Source organism: Mastigoproctus giganteus, chromosome 10 (genome assembly GCF_048544385.1).
Source record: "Mastigoproctus giganteus isolate SK-2022 chromosome 10, ASM4854438v1, whole genome shotgun sequence".
Lineage (NCBI taxonomy): Eukaryota > Metazoa > Arthropoda > Arachnida > Uropygi > Thelyphonidae > Mastigoproctus > Mastigoproctus giganteus.
In genome coordinates, this window is record NC_143584.1 from 104,970,847 (window position 1) to 104,992,282 (window position 21,436).

Here is a 21,436-nt window from a genome sequence, read left to right on the forward strand (position 1 = left end):
CTTTCCTAGTACCCTTTGTACATACTGTTTTGAAATTTTCCATCTCTTATTTGTGTTTCTACTATATAGTAAATATTGTTTTTAATAACAACACAAAAATATCCTTGAAAATCAGAGGAGGAAATCAAGTTTTTTTTCATTGTTATCCAATTTGTGTTTAATAAAAAAGCTGAAATTCTCTGGAATTAGATATAGAAATTGAATTAAATGTTAAATCGCCAAAAAAAATAGATATCTCTCTATACATTAAAAAAGTTTTCGTCATAGTGATATTTATTTTAGCCAATGGGATAAGAGGGTGGAGCATTACATCACTACAAATGTACAGTTAAATAACTACATTGTTGTCTTCCATTGAAAGACAGCTGCTGCCTCAATAATGTTCCCAACTTCATGCACGTGCTCACTTTCTATTACATGACCATGCACAGCATCATTTCATGTTCCATTGCAATGTCAGCTGAAGAAGGAATCCGATATAATTTGTATATTTGTAAATAGTTTAGTATTTTGTAAATATTTTAAATATTTGTATAGTTTTGTAAATATTTCAGTTAAATATTTTAGTCCTGTTCTTTTGGATGCAACAATATTCCTCATGCATTATGAAACCCAAAGCGCAAAAGGCCTTTTCGTAAGTGACCTATGTAAACACAGGTTGATAATTACATAGTGATATTTATTTCATCTTGAGAATAGTGCGTGGTGGGGTAGCCAATGCGAGAAGAAGGATGCGGGTCACATGGTTACAAGTGGGTGGGGAAATTACATCACTACAAATGCATAGGAAAATAATTTCATAGGTCATTTCCTGATTAGATAGCAATCATACTGGCATAGTGTTTAGGTAAGGCACCACCTGTGGTTTCCTACATCTGTGCCATCAGTACCCTTGTGATGAATACAGAACCTCTGTAAAATCCAGAAAAGTGTTGTGTGTTGCATGTGTAGTTTAATGTTGGATTCTGTTGTTTGTGCTGGCTTCTTGGCGTCAGGGGTTCCCTAGTGGGATTTCACATTGCCCGCCACCACCACGACCACCACTGGGAGGTGGGCCAGGCTGTGCAGAGTTCTCTGGCTGCTCTCCATCAGGTGTTGCTTAAGCTTTCTGACAGAGAACAAAAGAAAAAATAAAGCATGAATGAGGGAGTAGCTGAAAGATGGAAATAAAAGGTTGGCGCCTCCGTAGCCAGGTGGGAAGGAGCAGCAGTGCGTAGCACACGCTTCTTGATTAGACCGGGGTTCGAGCCCGTCACCACCAAATATGGAGGATGCGGAAAGGTCAGGGAATGACCACCGCATATCCCGGAGCAATATGGCCTTAGTTGCTAATGCTCCTAAAAAAAAAAAAAAAAAAAAAAAAAAAAAAAAGAAATAAAAGGGGGGGGGGAAGAACATCAGTATATTATGACAGGTATGTCTTTTATGTAGAAAAGAATTGACTTACTCCATATATTTACATTTTACATAGAAAATCATGTGTGAGGATTGGCAAGCAAAGCACGCAATGGCGAAGCCTCCTAGTAGATATTGAAAAAATAATAAATAATTTTCTTTTGCATTTTTTTTAAAATATTAAAAAAATTAAGAGTATTGGTAAATTTACAGTCTAATATTAGGCATTGGGCATTCAAGTCCAGATAAGGACAAATTAATATTTCAAGGCATTTAGAGACAACATTTTCCTTCTAATTTTTTAAAGAATTCCACAAAAAAATTTACCCCATAGAGCTGGCTGTAGTGGAAAGCTCACTACCGTGAACCCATACATTGTTGGCTAACTCATGAAGGAAAGGACTAAATGATAATGACAGTAAGGTTGACAAACGTTATACTTTATAGATGTTGCATTTCTTATACCAACAGATAAGTATTCTGTTACTGATTTCTAATGTTTAATAAGATTCACAATATGTAGGTTAGTGCAAATGCATAATTTTAACATAGCTATCTACCAAAGTAGTTTAATTAAATTGGCATCGTTTTGGTTATATCTCATATTATGACTGCCTTCACAATGAATTGCCATGGTATTGTACTACCTCAAATAAATAACACTTCGCCAGTGGAGAAGACTATTGTTATTTATTCTGAGCGGATGGTGGTATCCACTGAGAATAAATGTCTTCTCCACTGGTGAAGTGTTATTTATTCGAGGTAGTACAATACCATGGCAACTCATTGTGAAGGCAGTCACAATATAAGATATAACCATAACGATGCCAATTTAATTAATTAATTTAATTATTTAACTACTTTGGTAGAGATAGCTATGTTAAAATGATGCATTTGCACTAACCTACATTTCAGTCATTCTACCTCTTAGCATGAGGCCTTTGCCCTTAAATACTTTATAGTAAGATTCACAATTAAATAAATAGCCATGGATAAGGAATTTATTAATAAGATTTTAGTTTGAATTAATGAAGAAACCAAATTATTATTTTATTTATTTAAAATTTTTTTTTCAAGCTCCCTAAAGGAACATGGCTATTTCAAATCATCATTGTGTTTCCTTTTTATATAGGTAATTATGACTCAGGTGTGTCTATTTTGGATTCATCAGATGCTCGACAATATTTCCCAAGTGACTGTGGTCGTATTCCAACAACTACAGATATGCTAATCTCATATTCTACTACTAAAGGTAATTTATTATATCACTGTTCTTCAAATCGTAAAATAGTTTTTCTACCCTGATACTTTCAGAAAAGTTGTCAGCATATATTTATACTGATAACCTACTTATATTCTAGTCTTTAAAATATGAGTAATATAATTCATATAATCCATAAGAGTTCTTAAACTGCTACTCTAACAAATTCATAAGCATGGAGAGGGATATTTGAATTATCTGAAACTTTGAATTAACTAAATTATCTGAGGATATGCCCTACCTACCTCTAGAATTATTGAAAACTATAATTGAAGTAGTCTTGAGAAGTAAAGGCTCTCAATAAGGAAAAGAAAGTTTAGAACTCTGTCCTTAATGAACACCTTACTAAAAAATCAAACCTTCAATTACAAAAAAAAAAAAAAAAAAACAAATTTTGGTATATATCCTAGGATATGTAACTAATTTGAATAGACTTATTCTTAGCCATATGTAACAGCAGAGTGGAATCACCAATTATTCACTTGTTTGAAGAGATCAGGATTCAGTTTTATCAAAAACTGGATGAAAACCCTGGTCCTTCCTCCTAAGAGAGGAAGCAGCAGGGTTTTCTTTTGGCTTACATAACATGCAAAATGACCTTTGAACACATTTGTATGGTTATTTTATTTTAACGACACCCAAGCTTATATGTGTAATTGGTTGTAGAAATGCAAGTCAAGGGACTGATGTGCATCCTGCTATAGCATCACATGAGAAACCCTATTTCTCTCTGAGATTGGCCAACTTCTAAAGTCCTCTTCAAGTATTATATAAATGATATAAATTTAGTTTTGTGACTGTACCATATATAATTCAGATTTCATTAATGTATTTTTATTGCATCTCCAAGGTGAGACAGCTGAAAATGAACATCTACTGTAATTACACTGGTTGACAAAAATAAACATTTTTTTTTTTTTGCTCCCTGTTAAAATTCAGGGTGGTTCTTGTAGACTTAGCATTAGTTGTGGCATAAAATGCAAGAAAGTGACTAAGCTTATATAGAATCAGCCAAAAAAAAAAAAAAAAAAAAAAATCCACTTCTCATTCACCTATCTATTCACTCCAAATGTTTGTCCAGTTCTTTCTTGAATTTATTTAAGCTATCAACTTTCACAACAACAAATGGAAGCTTTTCCAACAATCAGCTATTCACTGTTCACAAGCAACTATTCTCTGGCTGAATGCAAATTTCCAGACATCTATTCTGCAACTGTCTTTCCTCAATTTGAATTTATGCCCACTCAAGTATGTAATCTAAGCAAGAGGAAAAATCCCACGAGCATTGAGCTTTCTCAAACCATTCAAAGCCTTAAACACCTCAATTAGATCACCCCGCAGACATGCTGCCTAGTCTCCAGATGCCGTTAGCAGAACTTGTCTTTCTTAGTAAGAGCACCCCTTTTTATATAAGTAAAGAATTTCTTTACTTATATAAACTCTGAAAGGAAGGTGATGAATCTGATTGGTCCACTTGACATCGATGGTTCGACTCTTGATGATCCTGCTCAGATGGCAAACAAACTGAATGAGTATTTTGCATCTACATTCACACATGAGGAATTATTAAGGTTTGAAAATGGCAGAAGGTTATCAAATTGTGCTTAATGATTTTGTAATAACTGAGAGCAAAGTGGAGGAGAAATTGTTGAAGTTAAACATAAGAAAAGCACCTGGGGTGGATGGGATCTATCCAGTTATATTAAAAGAGGTGGCAAAGCAACTAAGCAAACCCTTAGCCATAATTATGAGAGCATCCTTGGACTCAGGGGAGGTTTCCACGGACTGGAGATGTGCAAATGTATCCCCAATTCACAAAGGGGGATCAAAGGATGACACGAGTAATTAATGACCAGTTAGTTTAACTTCTGTTCCGGGTAAAATAATGGAGTCACTGGTTAAAGATGCATTGCAGGATCATCTAGACAAGACTGCAGCAATAATTCAGACACAGCATGGGTTTGTTGAGGGAAAGTCTTGTCTGACAAATTTGATTGGTTATTATGATGTGGTTACAAAGGAACTGGATGCAAAAAATAATTTTGATATCATATATCTGAATTTCAGGAAAGCTTTTGACACTGTTGTGCATGGAAGACTTTATATAATATCGGTGTGTAGATACACCATAGACAACTCTTAAAAAACTACAAAGTAGTTGTTGTAGGCATCATTTGCTCTTTCTCATATTGTGCTCTGCCTTCACGACGATTTGCCATGATATTGCACTACCTCGAATAAGTAATGCTTCACTAATAGAGAAGACTATTGTTACTTATTCTCAGTGAGTACCACCACCCAGACATGTTTCAAGGCTATTGGCCTATCATCAGTGGGAGGGCAGGTACCCTGGTATTGCAGACATGACGACTCAGTTGTGAAGATAATCACACAATATGAGAGATGCCAAAAGGTGTATATGACAATATTTAAAATAACTAAATGCACAAGACATAATACATTAAGATTTTAATATCTATATAATATCAGTGTAGATACACCATAGACAACTCTTAAAAAACTAAAAAGTAGTTGTTGTAGGCATATTGTGCTGTGCCGTCACGACGAGTTGCCATGATATTGCACTACCTCGAATAATCACACAATATTGTGTGATTATCTTCACAACTGAGTCGTCATGTCTGCAATACCAGGGTACCTGCCCTCCCACTGATGATAGGCCAATAGCCTTGAAACATGTCTGGGTGGTGGTACTCACTGAGAATAAGTAACAATAGTCTTCTCTATTAGTGAAGCGTTACTTATTCGAGTAGTGCAATATCATGGCAACTCGTCGTGAAGGCAGAGCACAATATGAGAAAGAGCAAATGATGCCTACAACAACTACTTTGTAGTTTTTTAAGAGTTGTCTATGGTGTATCTACACACCGATATTATATAGATATTAAACTCTTAATGTATTATGCCTTGTGCATTTAGTTATTTTAAATATGGAAGACTATTGTACAAATTGGAGCAGAATGGTATTAAGGGTAAGTTGCTACAATGGATAAAAGGATGGTTAAGTGGGAGAAGACAGAGGGTGGTAATCAATGGGTGCTGCTCTTTGTATCACCAGTGCTGTAGGACAGTTTTACATTATTTCACTATATTCCAGACCAGCGGAAGATATAAACCCAACCATTGAATACCTACAAGTAGTCACAAACTTGCCACCTACTGCAAATATCATAGTGTGTGTTGATGTCAACTGCCGGTCAGCCGTATGGCATAGCCGTACGGAAGACAGAGCAGGCACACACAATGGCCAGTTACTTTCAGACTATATAGCCACCTCACCCTTTCAAGTGCTAAACCAACCAAACTTTTAGCAGTACCAACTTTTAGCAGTACCATGTGGGAGAGTGACATTGATGTTACTCTTGCCACCAATTCAATAGCTTATAAAATCACAGGCTGGTGTGTCCAGCCAGCCTGGACCACATCAGATCACAGAGCCATTTCCTTCAAACTAAACAGGCAATTACAAACAATCCAACACTCCTTGTTGGATATCAAAAGGTATAACCTTAAAAGGGCAAAGTGGCAGATTTTTGCAGAACATACAGCAGCTGAGCTGCAAAAACAGGAAAATGAGTGGTCTAGATCAGGCAACTGTAGCTTGGACGAGCAAACACTGACTATGACAAACATTTTAACAAAAACGGCAACCCTGTCTATCCCACCGAAAAAACCGAGGAAGCAGACAGTTCCCTGATGGTGCCCTGAACTAACTATACTCAGAAGTAGGGTACACCAGGCGAGGAGACATTTTCAAAGAGCCAGAACATCTTGGCCACAAAATGAGGTGGATGCACTGAGAGATTCTTATAGAACTCTCAGGAATCAGTATACAGCCCTCATAAGAGACGAGAAAAGGGAATACTGGAGGCACTTTGTGGGAATTACTGGAAACAATAACCCCTGGGGAGTTGTCTACAGAATAGTGACCAACAAGCTGCCAAGAGGAGATGTCTTAGAAACCACTGCCAAACCAGATGGAACCCCAACCCTGTGTTGGGTGGATTCTGTAAATAACATCCTAGACAGTATCATTCAGACTGAAACTGAACATTATAAAAGAAAACACTGAATATGACAATGCCAATATTGAACCTCTGTTCACCATACAAGACTTAGAAATAGCACTATCTAAAACCAAAAACAATAAATGCCCAGGTTTTGACGTCTTAGAAGTTGATATTATCAAAAAATTAGCAGAAATAGCACCAGATAAATTAATAACACTATATAATAACTGTATGACAGAAGGTATATTCCCAAAAATATGGAAACAAGCTGTGTTAAGATTAATTCTCAAAACCCCTGAAAAACTCCTTACTGATCCCAAATCATATAGACCAATAGCCCTATTCCCTGTACTAGGGAAAATATATGAAAGACTAATATATAGCAGATTAGTTCACTATTACACAGAAGCAGGTTTACATTCCAACAATCAGTACGTTTTAAGCAGGGCAATTCCACGGAGGATGCCATGCACCACCTACTGACAACAGTTAAAAACACAGAGGAGAAATATATGCTGGCAATCTCCATTGACTTTGCTGGGGCATTTGACTCACTCTGGTGGCCTAGTGTCCTTAGGAGACTTCGCCAGGCAAATGCCCCACAAAACTTCTATAAGGTAATAAACAGCTACCTTACAGACAGAAGTGTCTCAATATGCACAAGGTTCCAGGAATTGACAAGCCCTGTGAATAAAGGCTGCCTGCAGGGTTCAATCCTTGGCCCTTTCTTTTGGAACATTGTTCTGGACGAATTTCTGGCCTTGGATCTGGGCCCCGTGGAAAGCCTGGCCTTTGCAGATGACATGATTTTCTTTGTAAAAAGTAACTCACGAGTGGTTGTAGAGCAAAGAGCAAACGCCGCCCTCTTGCAGCTGCAGGAGTGAGCACAAATGTACATGCTCAAAATATCGCCTGAAAAAACCAAACAAATACTTCTAAAAGGCAATTTGGACATAAGCAGACGTCCAGAAATCAAAATTAACACAACCACTATAAAAATGGTAACAGAACTAAAATATCTTGGAGTGGTCTTTGATTCAAAACTAACTTTTTACCCCCCATTTGATCTACTTGGCGAAGAAAGTGAGAAATTATGCAGGTATGATTGCCAGGATCAGTCGAGCAGACTGGGGGCTCAAAAGAAAGACCCTGGTGGTCATATACCGTGTAATGTTCCTATCTGTTATCACCTATGGAGCTGGTGCGTGGTTCATCCGCTCAGCCATAGTAAGAAATAGGAATAAATTAGAATCAATACAAAGGACAATACTACTCACAATAACAGAGCATGTTGCACAGTATCACACCTGCACTAAAGTTGCTGGCCGGAATTCTCCCACTTTACCTGGAACTAGCCAAAAGAGGCTTATATTACAGATTTAAAAAGGGCATACCCACGGAATTTCTGGGGATAGCCCTTGACACAACCAACACCTTCAATGATGAAAGAAAAAGAATAGCCACAAAGCTCCATGAGCTATGGCAAACAAAGTGGGAGCAGGAAACCAGAGGTCTGGTTACCAAACGGTTTCTGCCACGGGTGTCAGTGGTTAGCCCAGAGCCACCTAAGTGGTATGCCCCTGGACTTTTTACAACATTTATATTGACAGGTCACGGCTCCCTAAAGGCAAAACTAACCTCCTTAGGTCTGACCGATGACCCAAACTGCATCTGTGGTGAAAGTGAAGACTGGGCTCACATTCTATATGAATGTATAATATATGACATCCCCAGAACAGAGCTAATAGCACAGATTGGTCCCCTTCCCAGGTTCTTCTCCCCTTCCCAGGGGAGAAGAACATCTGTTCATCATAAAAGAGCAAAATTATAAAGCTTTTACATCTTTCACACAGAAAGTATTCGAAATGCACAGAGCAATCCAATGAATGGCAATTCAGCCCCCGGCAATTAGACAATAATCAATAGTAAAATTGCCCAAGTTTCTCACCACGCCCAGACGATGACTTAAAAACTGTTAAGACAGCAGTATTCTGCACCCTGACAGAAACCTGATATAACAAAACTCCCCAGGACTACCCTGCCATGTGTAGGAATCTGGGGCCCCACACCAAATAAGTAACCATGCAGGGGAGGGAGATGTACAGGTAGCCAGGGAAGCGGATTAACTGAAAAATATCAGTAAGCTAGTGGCAAGGGGATCCAATGTAGAATGAATGAAAATGAAAGATAGAATGAATAGGCTGGGCACTGAGTGAACTAGGAATTATGGTAAAAGGGAATAAATGGCAGTTTTGGTGAAAGAAAAAGTGACCTAGCACGAGGGAAAGAAAGAGTGAATGGGAATGAGTGGAAGAGCAAATGTAATTGGCCGAAAGAATACAAAGTTAAAAATAACTTACATTACTTTACGTATACTGTACTAACAAACATTTACTAACCACATAAACACTATCACTGCATTCTCCCCTGGCCTGCAAAAAAAAAAAAAAACTTGCGGCTAGGCCTGCACCACAACTGAAGAATAACAGGAAGTTGAAGTGCCCAGAGAGTGCAGTGCAGAAAGTAAGAGTCGAATAAATGAGATGAGATCTAGAAGAATGAATAAAAGTGTAAGTGTGTGAGGAAAAAAAAAAAAAAAAAACACAAACCATAAATGCAACAGTTAAGCACACACTAACTCGTTTTAATTAGTATTTAAATTTACACTACATATCATTCCATCCCCTCCTGGTGTGTGGGAAAAAAAAAAAAAAAAAAAAAAAAAATATATATATATATATATATATATATATATATATATATATATAATAAAAATAAAAAATTAAAAAAAGAATGCAAGTAGAGTGAGAATGCAGATTATGAATGAAATAAATGTCTCTCCCACCCCCCTCGCCTGGTGGGTTCCCCACTGCCAGCTAACATATCCCACCCCCGGAGCAGGATGGGCGGCTTGACCTTCATATCGGATTCGACACTGTTTGGACATGACACTGACGAAGACATTCTGCGGCTTTGCTGCCAACACGCCATTGGCGATCTGAACTGGGTACTCTAACCTGGTTCCCTTTAAAACCCCATCCCCAGGCAGTGGGGGGAGATGGATCTCTGTCTCCTCTCCTCCCTGCCTACCCTTCATACTTCGCCTGGTGGGGCTCGTCTCCACTGACCTCTTTGGGGATGCCTACTCTATCATCCCTATTCTTCTATCTGTTTTCCCCCAAATAGCTGGAATCCACTGTACATGGGATTTGGCAAATTGTAAATGGAAATGGACATCACCGAGATTAGAACTGAGACCACGTATATTTGTGAAATTAACGAGGAAGTGTTTGGGAGGTTTAGATCATTTCGCAGATAAGTTTGTTTTATTTTTTTTGACAATTCATGATGTGTTCAGAAGTAAGTAAAGGAGGCAAGGATATGCTGTATGAAGTAATGAGATTTTTGGTTATTGCATACACTGGTAAGAATATATATCCAGCTCCTTGACATAACATGGCTTTCACATTGCCTCCTATATACACACTATTTGAACTCTCTCTCTCTCTCTCTCCCTCCAGTCACTATCTGGCAGAGTAGAGGCAGCGAGATTATACACAAGCTGATCCAGAAGCCTCCTAGAGAGTTACCAATAGGCTTGATCCAGTGGACTTATTTATTTCTTCAACTGGCATGCAAACTCGTTTTATAGTTGTAGCTTTGAAATGTGAGGAAGATTGGATCTTGCCATAATGTCTGTCGTAACCTCAAAAGACATCATCAGATAATATATTTTCAATGGGGATTACCCTGACTTCTAATCTCTTTTGGCATAAGCACATTACAAATATTGCTTCCTCTTCATCTAAAAAACTGGGTTTTCTTCTTCACCCTCATTGTTACTCCAAACAGCTGTTTACTCTCTACAAATGACAAATCCACCCTTCCATGGAATATTGTTCTGACATCTGGGGCAATGCCCCCAAAACCTCTCTCAGGTTCTAGATTGTATTCAAAAGAGGTCAGTTAGGTTAATTAATGACTTAGAGTCTCTCCACTCTGTCTCTTAGACATTCTATTTTTGCTGCATGTCTTTTCTTTAGATACTTTGATGGGCACTGTTCTTCTGTAATTCCTGCTCTCTCTTCCAAAGCAGTCTGAACATGTGCTGCAACCAGTCAACGTCCTTTTACTCTCTAACTTCAAACACATAGGACTTCTTCTTCTTCCTCATTTATTTCTTCAACTTCTGTTTTTTGGAACTACCTTCCTTCATATATATTTCCTGAAAAATTACAATCTACAGAAACTGAAGTGTAATGTCAACAAATATCTTCTTTCCTCTCAATCTTCAATCCATGCAGGGCACTAAGTACTATAAGTTCCAATAACTCGCGTGTTACATGGTTTTCATAAAAAAAAAAAAAAAAAAAAAAAAAACCCTAAGTTTCTAGCAAAAAAGATTTCATATATTTTAAGAAAATGTTACATAAAGCACTAAATATTGAGCAATGGGTCTATTAACTATATTCTCAGCAATCAACCTCTTGCTGGCTAAAGGTTGGCTGTCCTTCAAAATTTGAATCCTCTCATGCATGTGACTTGAGTAAATTGTAAAAAGACAGGCTCCAAAATTGCATTCCTGGGTTATATAAAAATCCATTCTTAAACAACTTGTAGGTGTCACATACTTTGTGCGGCTTACAACAGAAAGGAAAAAGTTAATGGATAATATGTTTGTAATTTGGTTTCATCATACAAACTTTAGAGTGGTTAAGTTGAATTTAATCTGTTAATTGAATAAAATATTTGATTATTATGGATTGAAAAATGATATTATATTCATATTAGGTTTTTTTTTTTTTTTTTTTTTCAGGGCAGCAGTAAGTTTCACACATTTGTGCTACAAACGTTTCTATACAAATGCTGTTTTTATTTTTCTGCAGGCTACATCTCAGTACGTAATAAGGTGTATGGGTCTTGGTATTGTCAGGAACTTGTTACAGTGTTAATGGAGCATGCCTGGAACTCAAGCCTCACAGAAATACTTCAACTAGTATGTAAATCTTTTTTTAAAATTTTTAGGTTTTTTTTGAGATAGTATAGTGTATTCAGATATTTTTATTATAATAGAATTTTTTCTATTACAAATCTTGTAACAGATTATATGTATCCTTGTGGAACTCCACAAATACTAAGATATAAATGTATAAATTTGTTATTCCACAGTACTTATAACATGTGTCACATACGATTTAGGAGTGGGGGTATCTAAAATAATGTGAAAATACCTGCAGCCACTAAATATATAAGAGAAGAAATTTGTTACCAAAGGCAGTTTTCCTACAAATCAAGTTCTTGCTTGCACTGTGTGTGAAAGCAAGACCTGACTCTAGTTGGACGTAATGCCACAGGAGATGCAGTTGTGTGATAGATGCAGTGAGTGAGTGAGGAAATAAGCATAAATTTAGTGTTTTGATGGATATATTTCAGTCCTTAAAAAAAAAAAAGGGTCATTGCTTTCAAAGGAATTGTCAAGTGACTCGTCAAATATTCAACTCATCTTAATGCTAATGTCTGCTCTCATGCATCTGGTTGTAGAGCAGGATCATCATGAGCAGGGATGCTGGTTTCACAAGAGGTGTTTAGTGATGTTATTGTTACTGAAATGAGAATCTTTTATGTAGTAAGATTAGATTGGAATAGGAGTGTGTCTGCCAGGAGTAAAAATTAAGTTTATGCATTCAGAGCATACTCTGTTGTAGAACAGTTATCTTTCAAGGGTGCAGAAGATGATGTTGTTGTACATGTTGATACTTATGATGTTAATCATAAGCCATCTGAGGCTTTACAGAACATGTTGAGGGGATGTTGAAAAAAGCCATGAGTGAGTTATGGCTGAATTTAAGTGTCTAGAATAAATTTATTCTAGGCATGGCATAATAGGAGAGAGAGGTTATGATGAGGGCCTTGTCAATCAGTTCAGCCTTGGAGAGATTGTACCAAGCTCATGTAAAGGTTTTCTCAGCATGTCTGTGGTTGTTAACAGAAGAGATTGATTTTATAGGAGTGGGAGCACTTGAATAGAAAAGTTGCATGGATATTTGCTGATCCTACTGAGGAGGTATAGTTGGGTAGTTCAGAAGACAATTAGTTTGGGGAGGGAATACAGACATAGTATAATTAGAGCCATAATTTGATAATCAAAGGTCTAATCGATTCTTGCATTGCTTATATTGGGACTAAGAGCACAAATAAGTGCACATATACAGACTTATGGGGGATGTTTACACACTTATGAGGGAAGTTTGAAAAGTTTGTGGCCCAAGTATGAAAGGGTAGCAGTACAATGTTAAAAATTTCTGTACTTAAGGTATAACACTTCAAATAGTAACCCACCAAGTTATATGCAATTTCGATAATGTCTTTTTAATTACAGGTCCTGAAGTCAACAAAGTTGTGTGAGCAAGGAAAGGTGAACAAAATCAGACACCATGTGGTCATTCAGTATTTATGGAAAAAGGAAATAACTCCATAGGCAATTCATGAGGATATAAATATTGATGTAATTGTAACCATATTCTCATGGTTAAGAAGTGGGCATCAGAAGTTAAATGAGGGAGGGAGAGTCTGGAAGATCTCACACTGAAGACCTGCAACATCCATCACTCTAGAAGTTGACAGTGTGCATGATCTGATGATGAGTGGTTGTTGATTGATGTGTTTGATACATTGCTAGCATCTTGAGCATCTCATCTGAACATATGTATACCATATAATAACAGAGGTTCTCGCTATGAAAAAAAAGGTGTCAGCATGATGGGTCCTTAAATTATTGACAGCAGATCAAAAATGCATAATAATGGTGAAGTCAAGTGAACATTTGAATAATTTTCAAGCAGATCCAGCAAATTTCGTTGCAAGGTTTGTGACCATGGATTGCTTTCAGCCAGAGACAAAGGATCAGTCCAAACATAGTGTATATAGTGTTAGAGGTGAGGTGAGATGAGGTGCCACTGGTGTTTTTCCACAACTTCACTTTCATTACTCTTGTGAGGAAAACAGTACTCTGTAAATACCAGAAGTGTGTGGTTTATGTAGTTTTTGTTCGTGTGCTCTGTTGTTCTTCTAGCTGCTTGGCCGCAGAACCCCATTGCCTGTACACACCACTAGGAGGTGAGCAAGGTAGTAAAAGTTGCTTCTCTGGCTGGTCTCTGCCAGGGCCGATTGAGCTTCTTGGATGGAGACCAAGTAAAAAAAAAAGGCAGAGGCGAGAGTAAGGGGTTCATTCAAGTGGAGAGGGGAAAAGACAGGTTTTGGGGATGTAGATAGAGGCATCCCCAAGGAAACGATTGAAATGAATCCATTAGGTGGCAAGTGGAGTCCAGGGATTGGGGGTAAAAGTATGCTGGGTAGGAGAACCCAGTGTGGGTCATTAAGAGGCCAGTGGTCGCTGTCATGGTGAGTCGAGTTGTGGATTTCCCTTGAAGGGAGTTGGCCAGGTTGTGAGGGTTCCAAAGTTCAAACCAATTGATGTCATAATCCAAATTGTCCCTTCTCAACTCAGTTATTGGTTTTAGGTGTCAATCCATGTGTTGTTTCCCAATAGTCAAGTCCTGTGGTTTTAAAGTCTAAATGAGGTAATGTCACAGTCCAATTGATTGATCTTACCTGTGGGTTTATTGTAGACATTAGCCCGATGGAACTTGGATGCAAGTAGTGAATAGCTCAGTTCAATTGAGCTTCAGTGAGGTTGGTGGTCGATGCTACTGGGGATGGGTGCCTGCCCAGAATCTTTCTCAAGTTATTGTTCTTGGTGGTTTAATAGACTCCTTACTGTCCTTTGTCTGTTGAAGACATCCTGTGCAAAAGCAGTGAAGTTTTTTTATAATTGCCATGAGTCTGAATTAGTATATGTTCTTGGTCCTTTGGCAAGTTAGTAATCTTTGTGATCAAAATAGATCTTAAGTCTTCATAGCCAGGACAGTCATACATTATGTGGTGCCAAGATTTGTCGGTGCCACAGTGGCAGTGCGGATCATTGGAAATGCAGCTCTTCTCCTCCTCAAAGAAAGCCAAGTTGATTCCTTCTGCTGGCAAGGTGATGGAATTTTTTTTTTTTTTTTTTTTTTGGGATGCTGATGGAGTGTTGGCAAAGGAGTCTTGTTCCACCAAGACACTACCCCTACTCACAATATGTTATTGCCATGACTGCACATCATGAGTGTGGCTTTGAAATAAAATAAGAAATAAATAAATAAATTTTCGGCTTATACTCTGGGATGACCACACAGTCAGAGGAGTTCGACGTAGCCCAGTGGTCAAGAGCGAGAGTGCATAGCACACGTTCCTTGAGTGGACCGTGGTTCAAACCCATGACTACTAAATACGATAAATATTTGTATTGATGATTTATTGTAAACTCTACTGACTTGGTTGTTGTGCCGGAGTATAAACAGAAAATTTAAAAAATTCACAAGATAGAAAAAATACAAGAAACCGCATTGAATTTAGCAGTCTTCGGCTTGAACCCCAGTCACTCAAGGCATGCGTACTTATGCACCCTCGTGCCTGACCACACAGATAATTTTAAATCACCCCCCCCCCATTCATCAGATCTAGCACTGTTGGACTTTCATTAGTTTCCTAATTTGAAAAAAAAAATACCTGGTTGGCATCTGTTTTCCCATCAACAGTGACATAATTGCTGCATTGGATGTATTCTTGGAGTTCCAGGAGAAAAGTGTCTTCACAGCTGGAATCAATGCATTGTAGCACCAAGTTTGCCTTTAGCCAGCTGGTGGTTAATGTTGGAAAAAAAAACCTTCCATTTGTTGTGGAAGTTGATAGTTTAAATAAATTCAAGTAAGAACTGTTGGAAGAAATGAAGAACTTAAGGAAGAAACTAGTGGAGGGAATGAAAAGGTGAAATGGGAGTGGTTGTGTTTTTTTTATTTATTTTTTTTTATGTTGATGCTATATAAGCTTGTTTTCTTGTACCATTTGCTAATGCTAAGTCATCCTGAAGGAGTGCTGCTTGGCACTGGTCATTGACTGATGACTATCAATCTTTACATCATCTGCAAATTTTGACATCAAGCCTTCTATCCAATCCCTTTATCAATGGCATTTATGAAAATCATAAACAACAGTGCCGCAAGAATGGATCCTTGCGGAGTCATTAGTTAAAATTCTCTACCTTCTGTCGTAGCTGAGTGGTCAGGAGCGGGAGTGCAGTAGTACATGCTCTTTGAGTAGACTGAGGTTCAGGCCCCTGACTGCTAAATATGGTCGATCTGCCAACCCGCACTGGAACAGCGTGGCAGGTTATGGTCCATTTTCCTAAACATGAATTGTTGAGGAGGCTTCCATCAAGCAGCAGATTGATAATGATTGCAGTTTATTTATTTTTTTAACCTTTTGTCCTGCAATCCGTCTTAGAATCTTTCCAGTAATCACAACATGTTCCAGCTTATACAGTAACCTTCCATGAAGGATAAAATCCAAATAAACTATGTTTAAATTGTTTCCTACATCTAGCTAATGAATAACTGTGTTAAAAAGCTTACTAGGTTAGTTAAATATGATTTTCCCTCAATGCTGCATGTTTTGCAGATTGCCATCTCTATATAAATGTCCACGGATTGCATTTTTATTCATTGCTTCTAAGATTTTCATTGCCACTGCACTCACACTAACATGTCTATAGTTACTGACTTTACTGTTTTTACTTCTTTTATGTATTGGTGATACATTGGCACTTCTCCACTCCAAAGGAATTGCTCCCAAGTCCAAAGATGCCCTCATGATTTACCTTGATGGTTCAATACATTCTTTGCCAGCCTCTCAAAATTATTGGGTATATGCCATCAACTCTGGGAGCTTTATTTGCCTTTATGCTCAATTTTTTCTAATAAACAGTCATCTGTAATTTTGAAATCACTAATTCATATGGTTCAGCCCATTTGCACAGCCTTTTTTTCGGCATTAAAGGTCTTTTGAAGACTGATGCAAATTACCTATTCAAGCCATTAGCAACAGGATCTGTTCTATTTCGCTTTCTTCTTTGTGTTCACATATTTGAAAAATTCCTTGTCCCTATTCTTTTTGCTCTCTCGTAATCAGTGCTTTCTCTTAATCAGCCTTGGCTTCCCTAACCTTATATGTGGTACTATTCCAGATCAACTTGAAGTTGTTGTAGGCTTTGGTAGTTTTCTTCGCACTGTAAATATTCTGTGTTATTTTTTTTTCTGCTCTATTGAACTGCAAGCTCCACATTCATCCACTACTAATCCTGCTTGTGCAATATTTTCTTAATGTGTTCTTAGCTTCTGTGATCTGTGCTTTAACTTTATTCCATAATTCAAATGCATTTGCCTTCACTCTGCAATCCTCCCAATTAATAGATGCCACAGAGTACCTTAAACTGTCATAGTCCCCTCTTCTGAAATTAAAACTCATGCCTTTACTTTTAAGTGCTGCAACATTTTTCTTCATCTTCTAATTATTGTGTGATCACTACCTGCCATTGGTTTCTCTTCATTAAGCCCTGTGATGTTATCTGCTTCTTGAGTGATCATGAGGTCAAGAATATTTTCACCACATAGTATTTTCTCTAATATGCTGGTTTCCATCCAATCAATCTGTGTAGTAGATTGAAGTCAACCCATAATAAGACATTCACACTCTTTCCCATTCCATCTACTTGTAGAGATGCATCATTCTCTTCACAGTCGTCTGGTCTGTAGATTACTCCCACTCTAATTATGCTTTCAATTAATTTATACTAAACAAATCTGCTGGCAGACGTAACTTCTGAGTCAGCAAAAGCTCTTTTTGCACTCAGGCTGCTTTTGATAAGAAGCATGACCCCACCACCTCTTCTATCATCTCTCTGTTTCCTAAGTACTTTTATACACCATAGTGGAACTCATCATCCCCAATTTTGGGGTGTCACCACATTTCTGTTAGCCCTATTATGTCAGCATTAGTTGTCCTAAACCAGGAGTTTGAATTCAGCCATTTTATTGACAAAACTCCTGAAATTACTGTAGATACAGTTAAGACTATGTATTCTTCTCTAGTTTACTGTCCTGATAAATCCTTTAAAGTTATTTGGGCTTGTTACCATAGCTATGTTTTTCTGCCCATTTTAAATGCTGCCCTCAAAAACATCTTGCCAATATCAGCTGTTGCAGCAACAAACAGGAATTCTTGAGGTGAGTGCAAGCATTATTTTGACCCATATCATCAAATAAATGTGGATCTATATTACCCTTCCCCACTCTAGCTAACTATTCCCCTGAACTCTTAAGTGTCCTCAATGATACTGGAAAAAATCCATGCACCACCTTTGTTCAAATGAACACCATCTTTACAAAATAGTTTCTTTCTACCTACAAGTGCAGGCCACACTGATAAAAATTCTCCCCTGGTGCCTTGCAGATTCCCTTACATCTTGAGTTTCACCATATAATTCCTCTTATCGTATCTGGGTAGAATTGTAGACACACACACACATTCTCCACACAGCATAGTCCTGTATTAATCGAACAAATGGTCATGTTGTGTTCATTTAATATTGTTAGTTTCCATATGAATAATAATGCTTTACCCCCCTCCAATAAAATACATAAAATGTGACAATCTGTTGGTAACATCATCAATTGTTGCTCCTGGCAAACGCACCCAGGTTCTGGTCCACTTAACTTTATTATAAAAATACTACCAATTTCTCTGACAATAGTCCCAAAATAAAACTAAATCACCTTCAACTAGAGCAGTATGGACTTCACTATTCTTTTCTGGGACCTGAATCAGGGTTGCATCACTTAGCAGGTCACCTGATACTTGAGATCATGACGAGCTTCCAGTTACATTTGATTCTAGGGAAAGCACTCATTTCTTTGGTGACTCAAATTCTTCTTGTAATGTGTCAAGTTCTAATTTTAAATTGGTATATACTTACATTGGTTTTAAAGAAAAGAATCATCAGTTGACCTAAGTTTGTCTACTAGACCAATCTTAAAGTATGTGCCATGGTCGGCGAACTCCTGGCCCACATCACAAATGTCCTCGTTGGCATTTCTGTGTGAGTCAGCATCCTTGGACTTTGTATTGTAAGTGGATCTTGCAACAACATGAAGCTTATATAGCATCAGCCATTATTTAGGTAAAATCTGGACTTATTAAAAATTACAAAATTGCATTTTACAGAATTTAAATTGACAAAGTATTATAGAAGTTAAACTGTTAACTAAACTTTGACCACTTTGAAGTTAAATTTAAGTTACTGAACGAATGTTATGAAGTTCCCACTAAAACATCAATAATATTCAAAATTATTTCAGTAATTAACCAGCTATAGAGCTTCCGGAAAGTAAATTCTGCCACGGAACAACTTCCTCCAACTGTTAACAGTGCCTTCTATGTTGATGGCTTTATCATATTTTCTCAATCATGCAATGTGAGGTTTATTGAAAGACAATTACAAAAAGCTGTTGATCGCCTTAATTTTTGGGAATTTGCTAAATGATTCGGGTTCTTCTGAAAGTTCATTTGCATACATTTTTGTTGTAAGTGCATTCTTCATCCTGAACCTGAATTTGGCTTACACATAATGCAATTCCATTAGTAATAAATATAAAATTCTTGGGACTTGTATTTGATAAAAAGTTAACCTTTCTTGAAGACGCCCATCAACTCCATACAGAATGCATGAGAGGCTTGAACATCCTCCATGCTCTCTCTTCTACATCATGGGGTGCGGACTGATGCGCCTTACTGCACATCTACTGTGCATGTGTGATCTGAACTAGATGTTGGTCCGAGGTATATGCACACCCAGAAACAGTGTACTTTGATAGTTGGATCCTATCCATCATCAGTCTATCCACATTGCAGTTGGAGTATTTCAAACATCTGTCCAGAGCCTGTACATTGAAACAAATGAACCACCATTATCACTGTGATGTAATCATTTGTCTCTAAATTGTGCCTTAAAACTGAAATCCTTGCTAAATGAACTTACATGGACATCTGTTTTTGAGCCATAATGGTAAAATTTGTACAATTCCAGTCAGACTGCCAATCATCCATTTGGTTTCACATCTGAGAGCTACTCAGGGAGCTTAATATCATGGTAGACAAGGTTGTACAATCGCCAAAGCAACCTCTTTACTTGGCATGATCATGTTCTAGAATGCAATTTTTCCCCGAAGAATTGGTAACATCTGGTACTCCATCTGTCTATTCAGCACACAGAGCTGAACATTCTGACTTTTTTTTTTCCTGTTTACACTCCAGATGGTTCAAAGTCAGAATCATATGTAGGTTCTGCTTCTGTTTTTCTATAAACTACTACTATAGAGCAGATTTCCCCGACTGCAGAGCAGCGTGCTGTAGAGTTGAGCTTTCGATCACATCAGCACTCACCTGTAGTAGTAGTAATGGCAAATTATGCAAGAAAGCAAGCTTATATAGCATCAGCCAAAAAAAAAAAAAAAAAAAACCCTCACCCTACACAGTTCACCCATCCGTACCCTCCAAGAAATTACTTAGTTCATCCTTGAATTTGTTTAACTCATCCACTTCCACAACAACATATGGAAGCCTGTCCAACAATCAACTATCTGCTGGCTGAAGGCAAACTTCTGCACATCTCTCCTGCAACCATGCTTCCTCAACTTGAATTTATGCCCACTCATGCATGTAGTCTCAGAAAGTGGACGAATGCCATTTAATTCAGGTTACTCAATCCATTCAAGTCTTTAAACACCTCAGTCAGATCTTCCCACAGGTGTCTAGTCTCAAGATGCTGCAGTTTGCAGAACTGAACATTTTCTAGGTAAGAGCACCCTTTTGTTCCCTTCACCAGTTTGGTTGCCCTTCTCTGCACCCATTCTAGCAGATCTACATTCTTCCTAAAGTGAGGTCTCCAGATCTGTGTACAATACCCAAGGTATGGCCTAACAATGGCCTTATACAAAGGGATAATCACTTCTTTATTCCTACTAGTAAAGAGTCTGTATTATCATTGACAAGACCCCTGCGAGCCGTCCTGGGAGCATGTCTGTGTTGCTCAGAGAATTTCATGACTGACTGCACAATTTCTATCAGGTCTTTTTCATTCTCCACTACCCTGAATGTAGTACCACACAGTTGATAAGTTATTCTGTGGTTACTGCTACCCATATGCATTGCATTTATAATGTTAAGCTTCAACTGCTATTAATTACTCTGCCAACCTTTGTATCATCTGTAAACTTAGACATTAAGCCTGATAGACCTTCATCAATAACATTGATAAATATTGAAAACAATGAGCCCAGCACTGAACCCTGGGGAACTTCACTAATAATGTTAGTTCACAAAGAGCAGTGGCCATTGATAACTACTCACTGTCTTCCATTTAACCATCCCTTTATCCATAGCAGCAGTCTTTTATGTGCAACAGTATCAAAAGTTTCTTGAAATCCAAGTACAGGTAGCCCTCGGTTTATGACTGTTTGTTTTGTGATGATTTGCAATAACAACGGTTTTGAAACCAAAGGCCAAAAATATCAAAAAACTATAAAAAATTTCAAAAATGAGCAATTATAAATACTGAATATGATGTAAAGAAACAGCACAGTCAATGAGAAATGGGAGCTATCCCCATCTTCCATCTAAGCTAATCAGGGATGAGGTGGCCAGAGATAAGAGGAGAGGAACCAACAAGCAACTCTGTTCGCTTGTTGGTGTAGTATTGTTGGGCCACTGTTCTACAGTTTCAATTTGTGAGTTTTAATTAAAATTGTTGATTAAATTA

General features: G+C 37.7%; 1 protein-coding gene across 1 annotated transcript in view; it reads left to right on the plus strand.

Moving 5' to 3' along the window:
* The window catches only part of LOC150079200 (caspase-3-like), a gene marked incomplete in the record, with an annotated part of 195,330 nt that overhangs the window by 164,979 nt on the left and 8,915 nt on the right, over positions 1 to 21,436 (plus strand). The window contains 2 exon segments of the mRNA XM_090384135.1: positions 2,528 to 2,647; positions 11,574 to 11,683. Of these exon segments, the coding sequence (XP_090240261.1) occupies positions 2,528 to 2,647; positions 11,574 to 11,683 (230 nt within the window).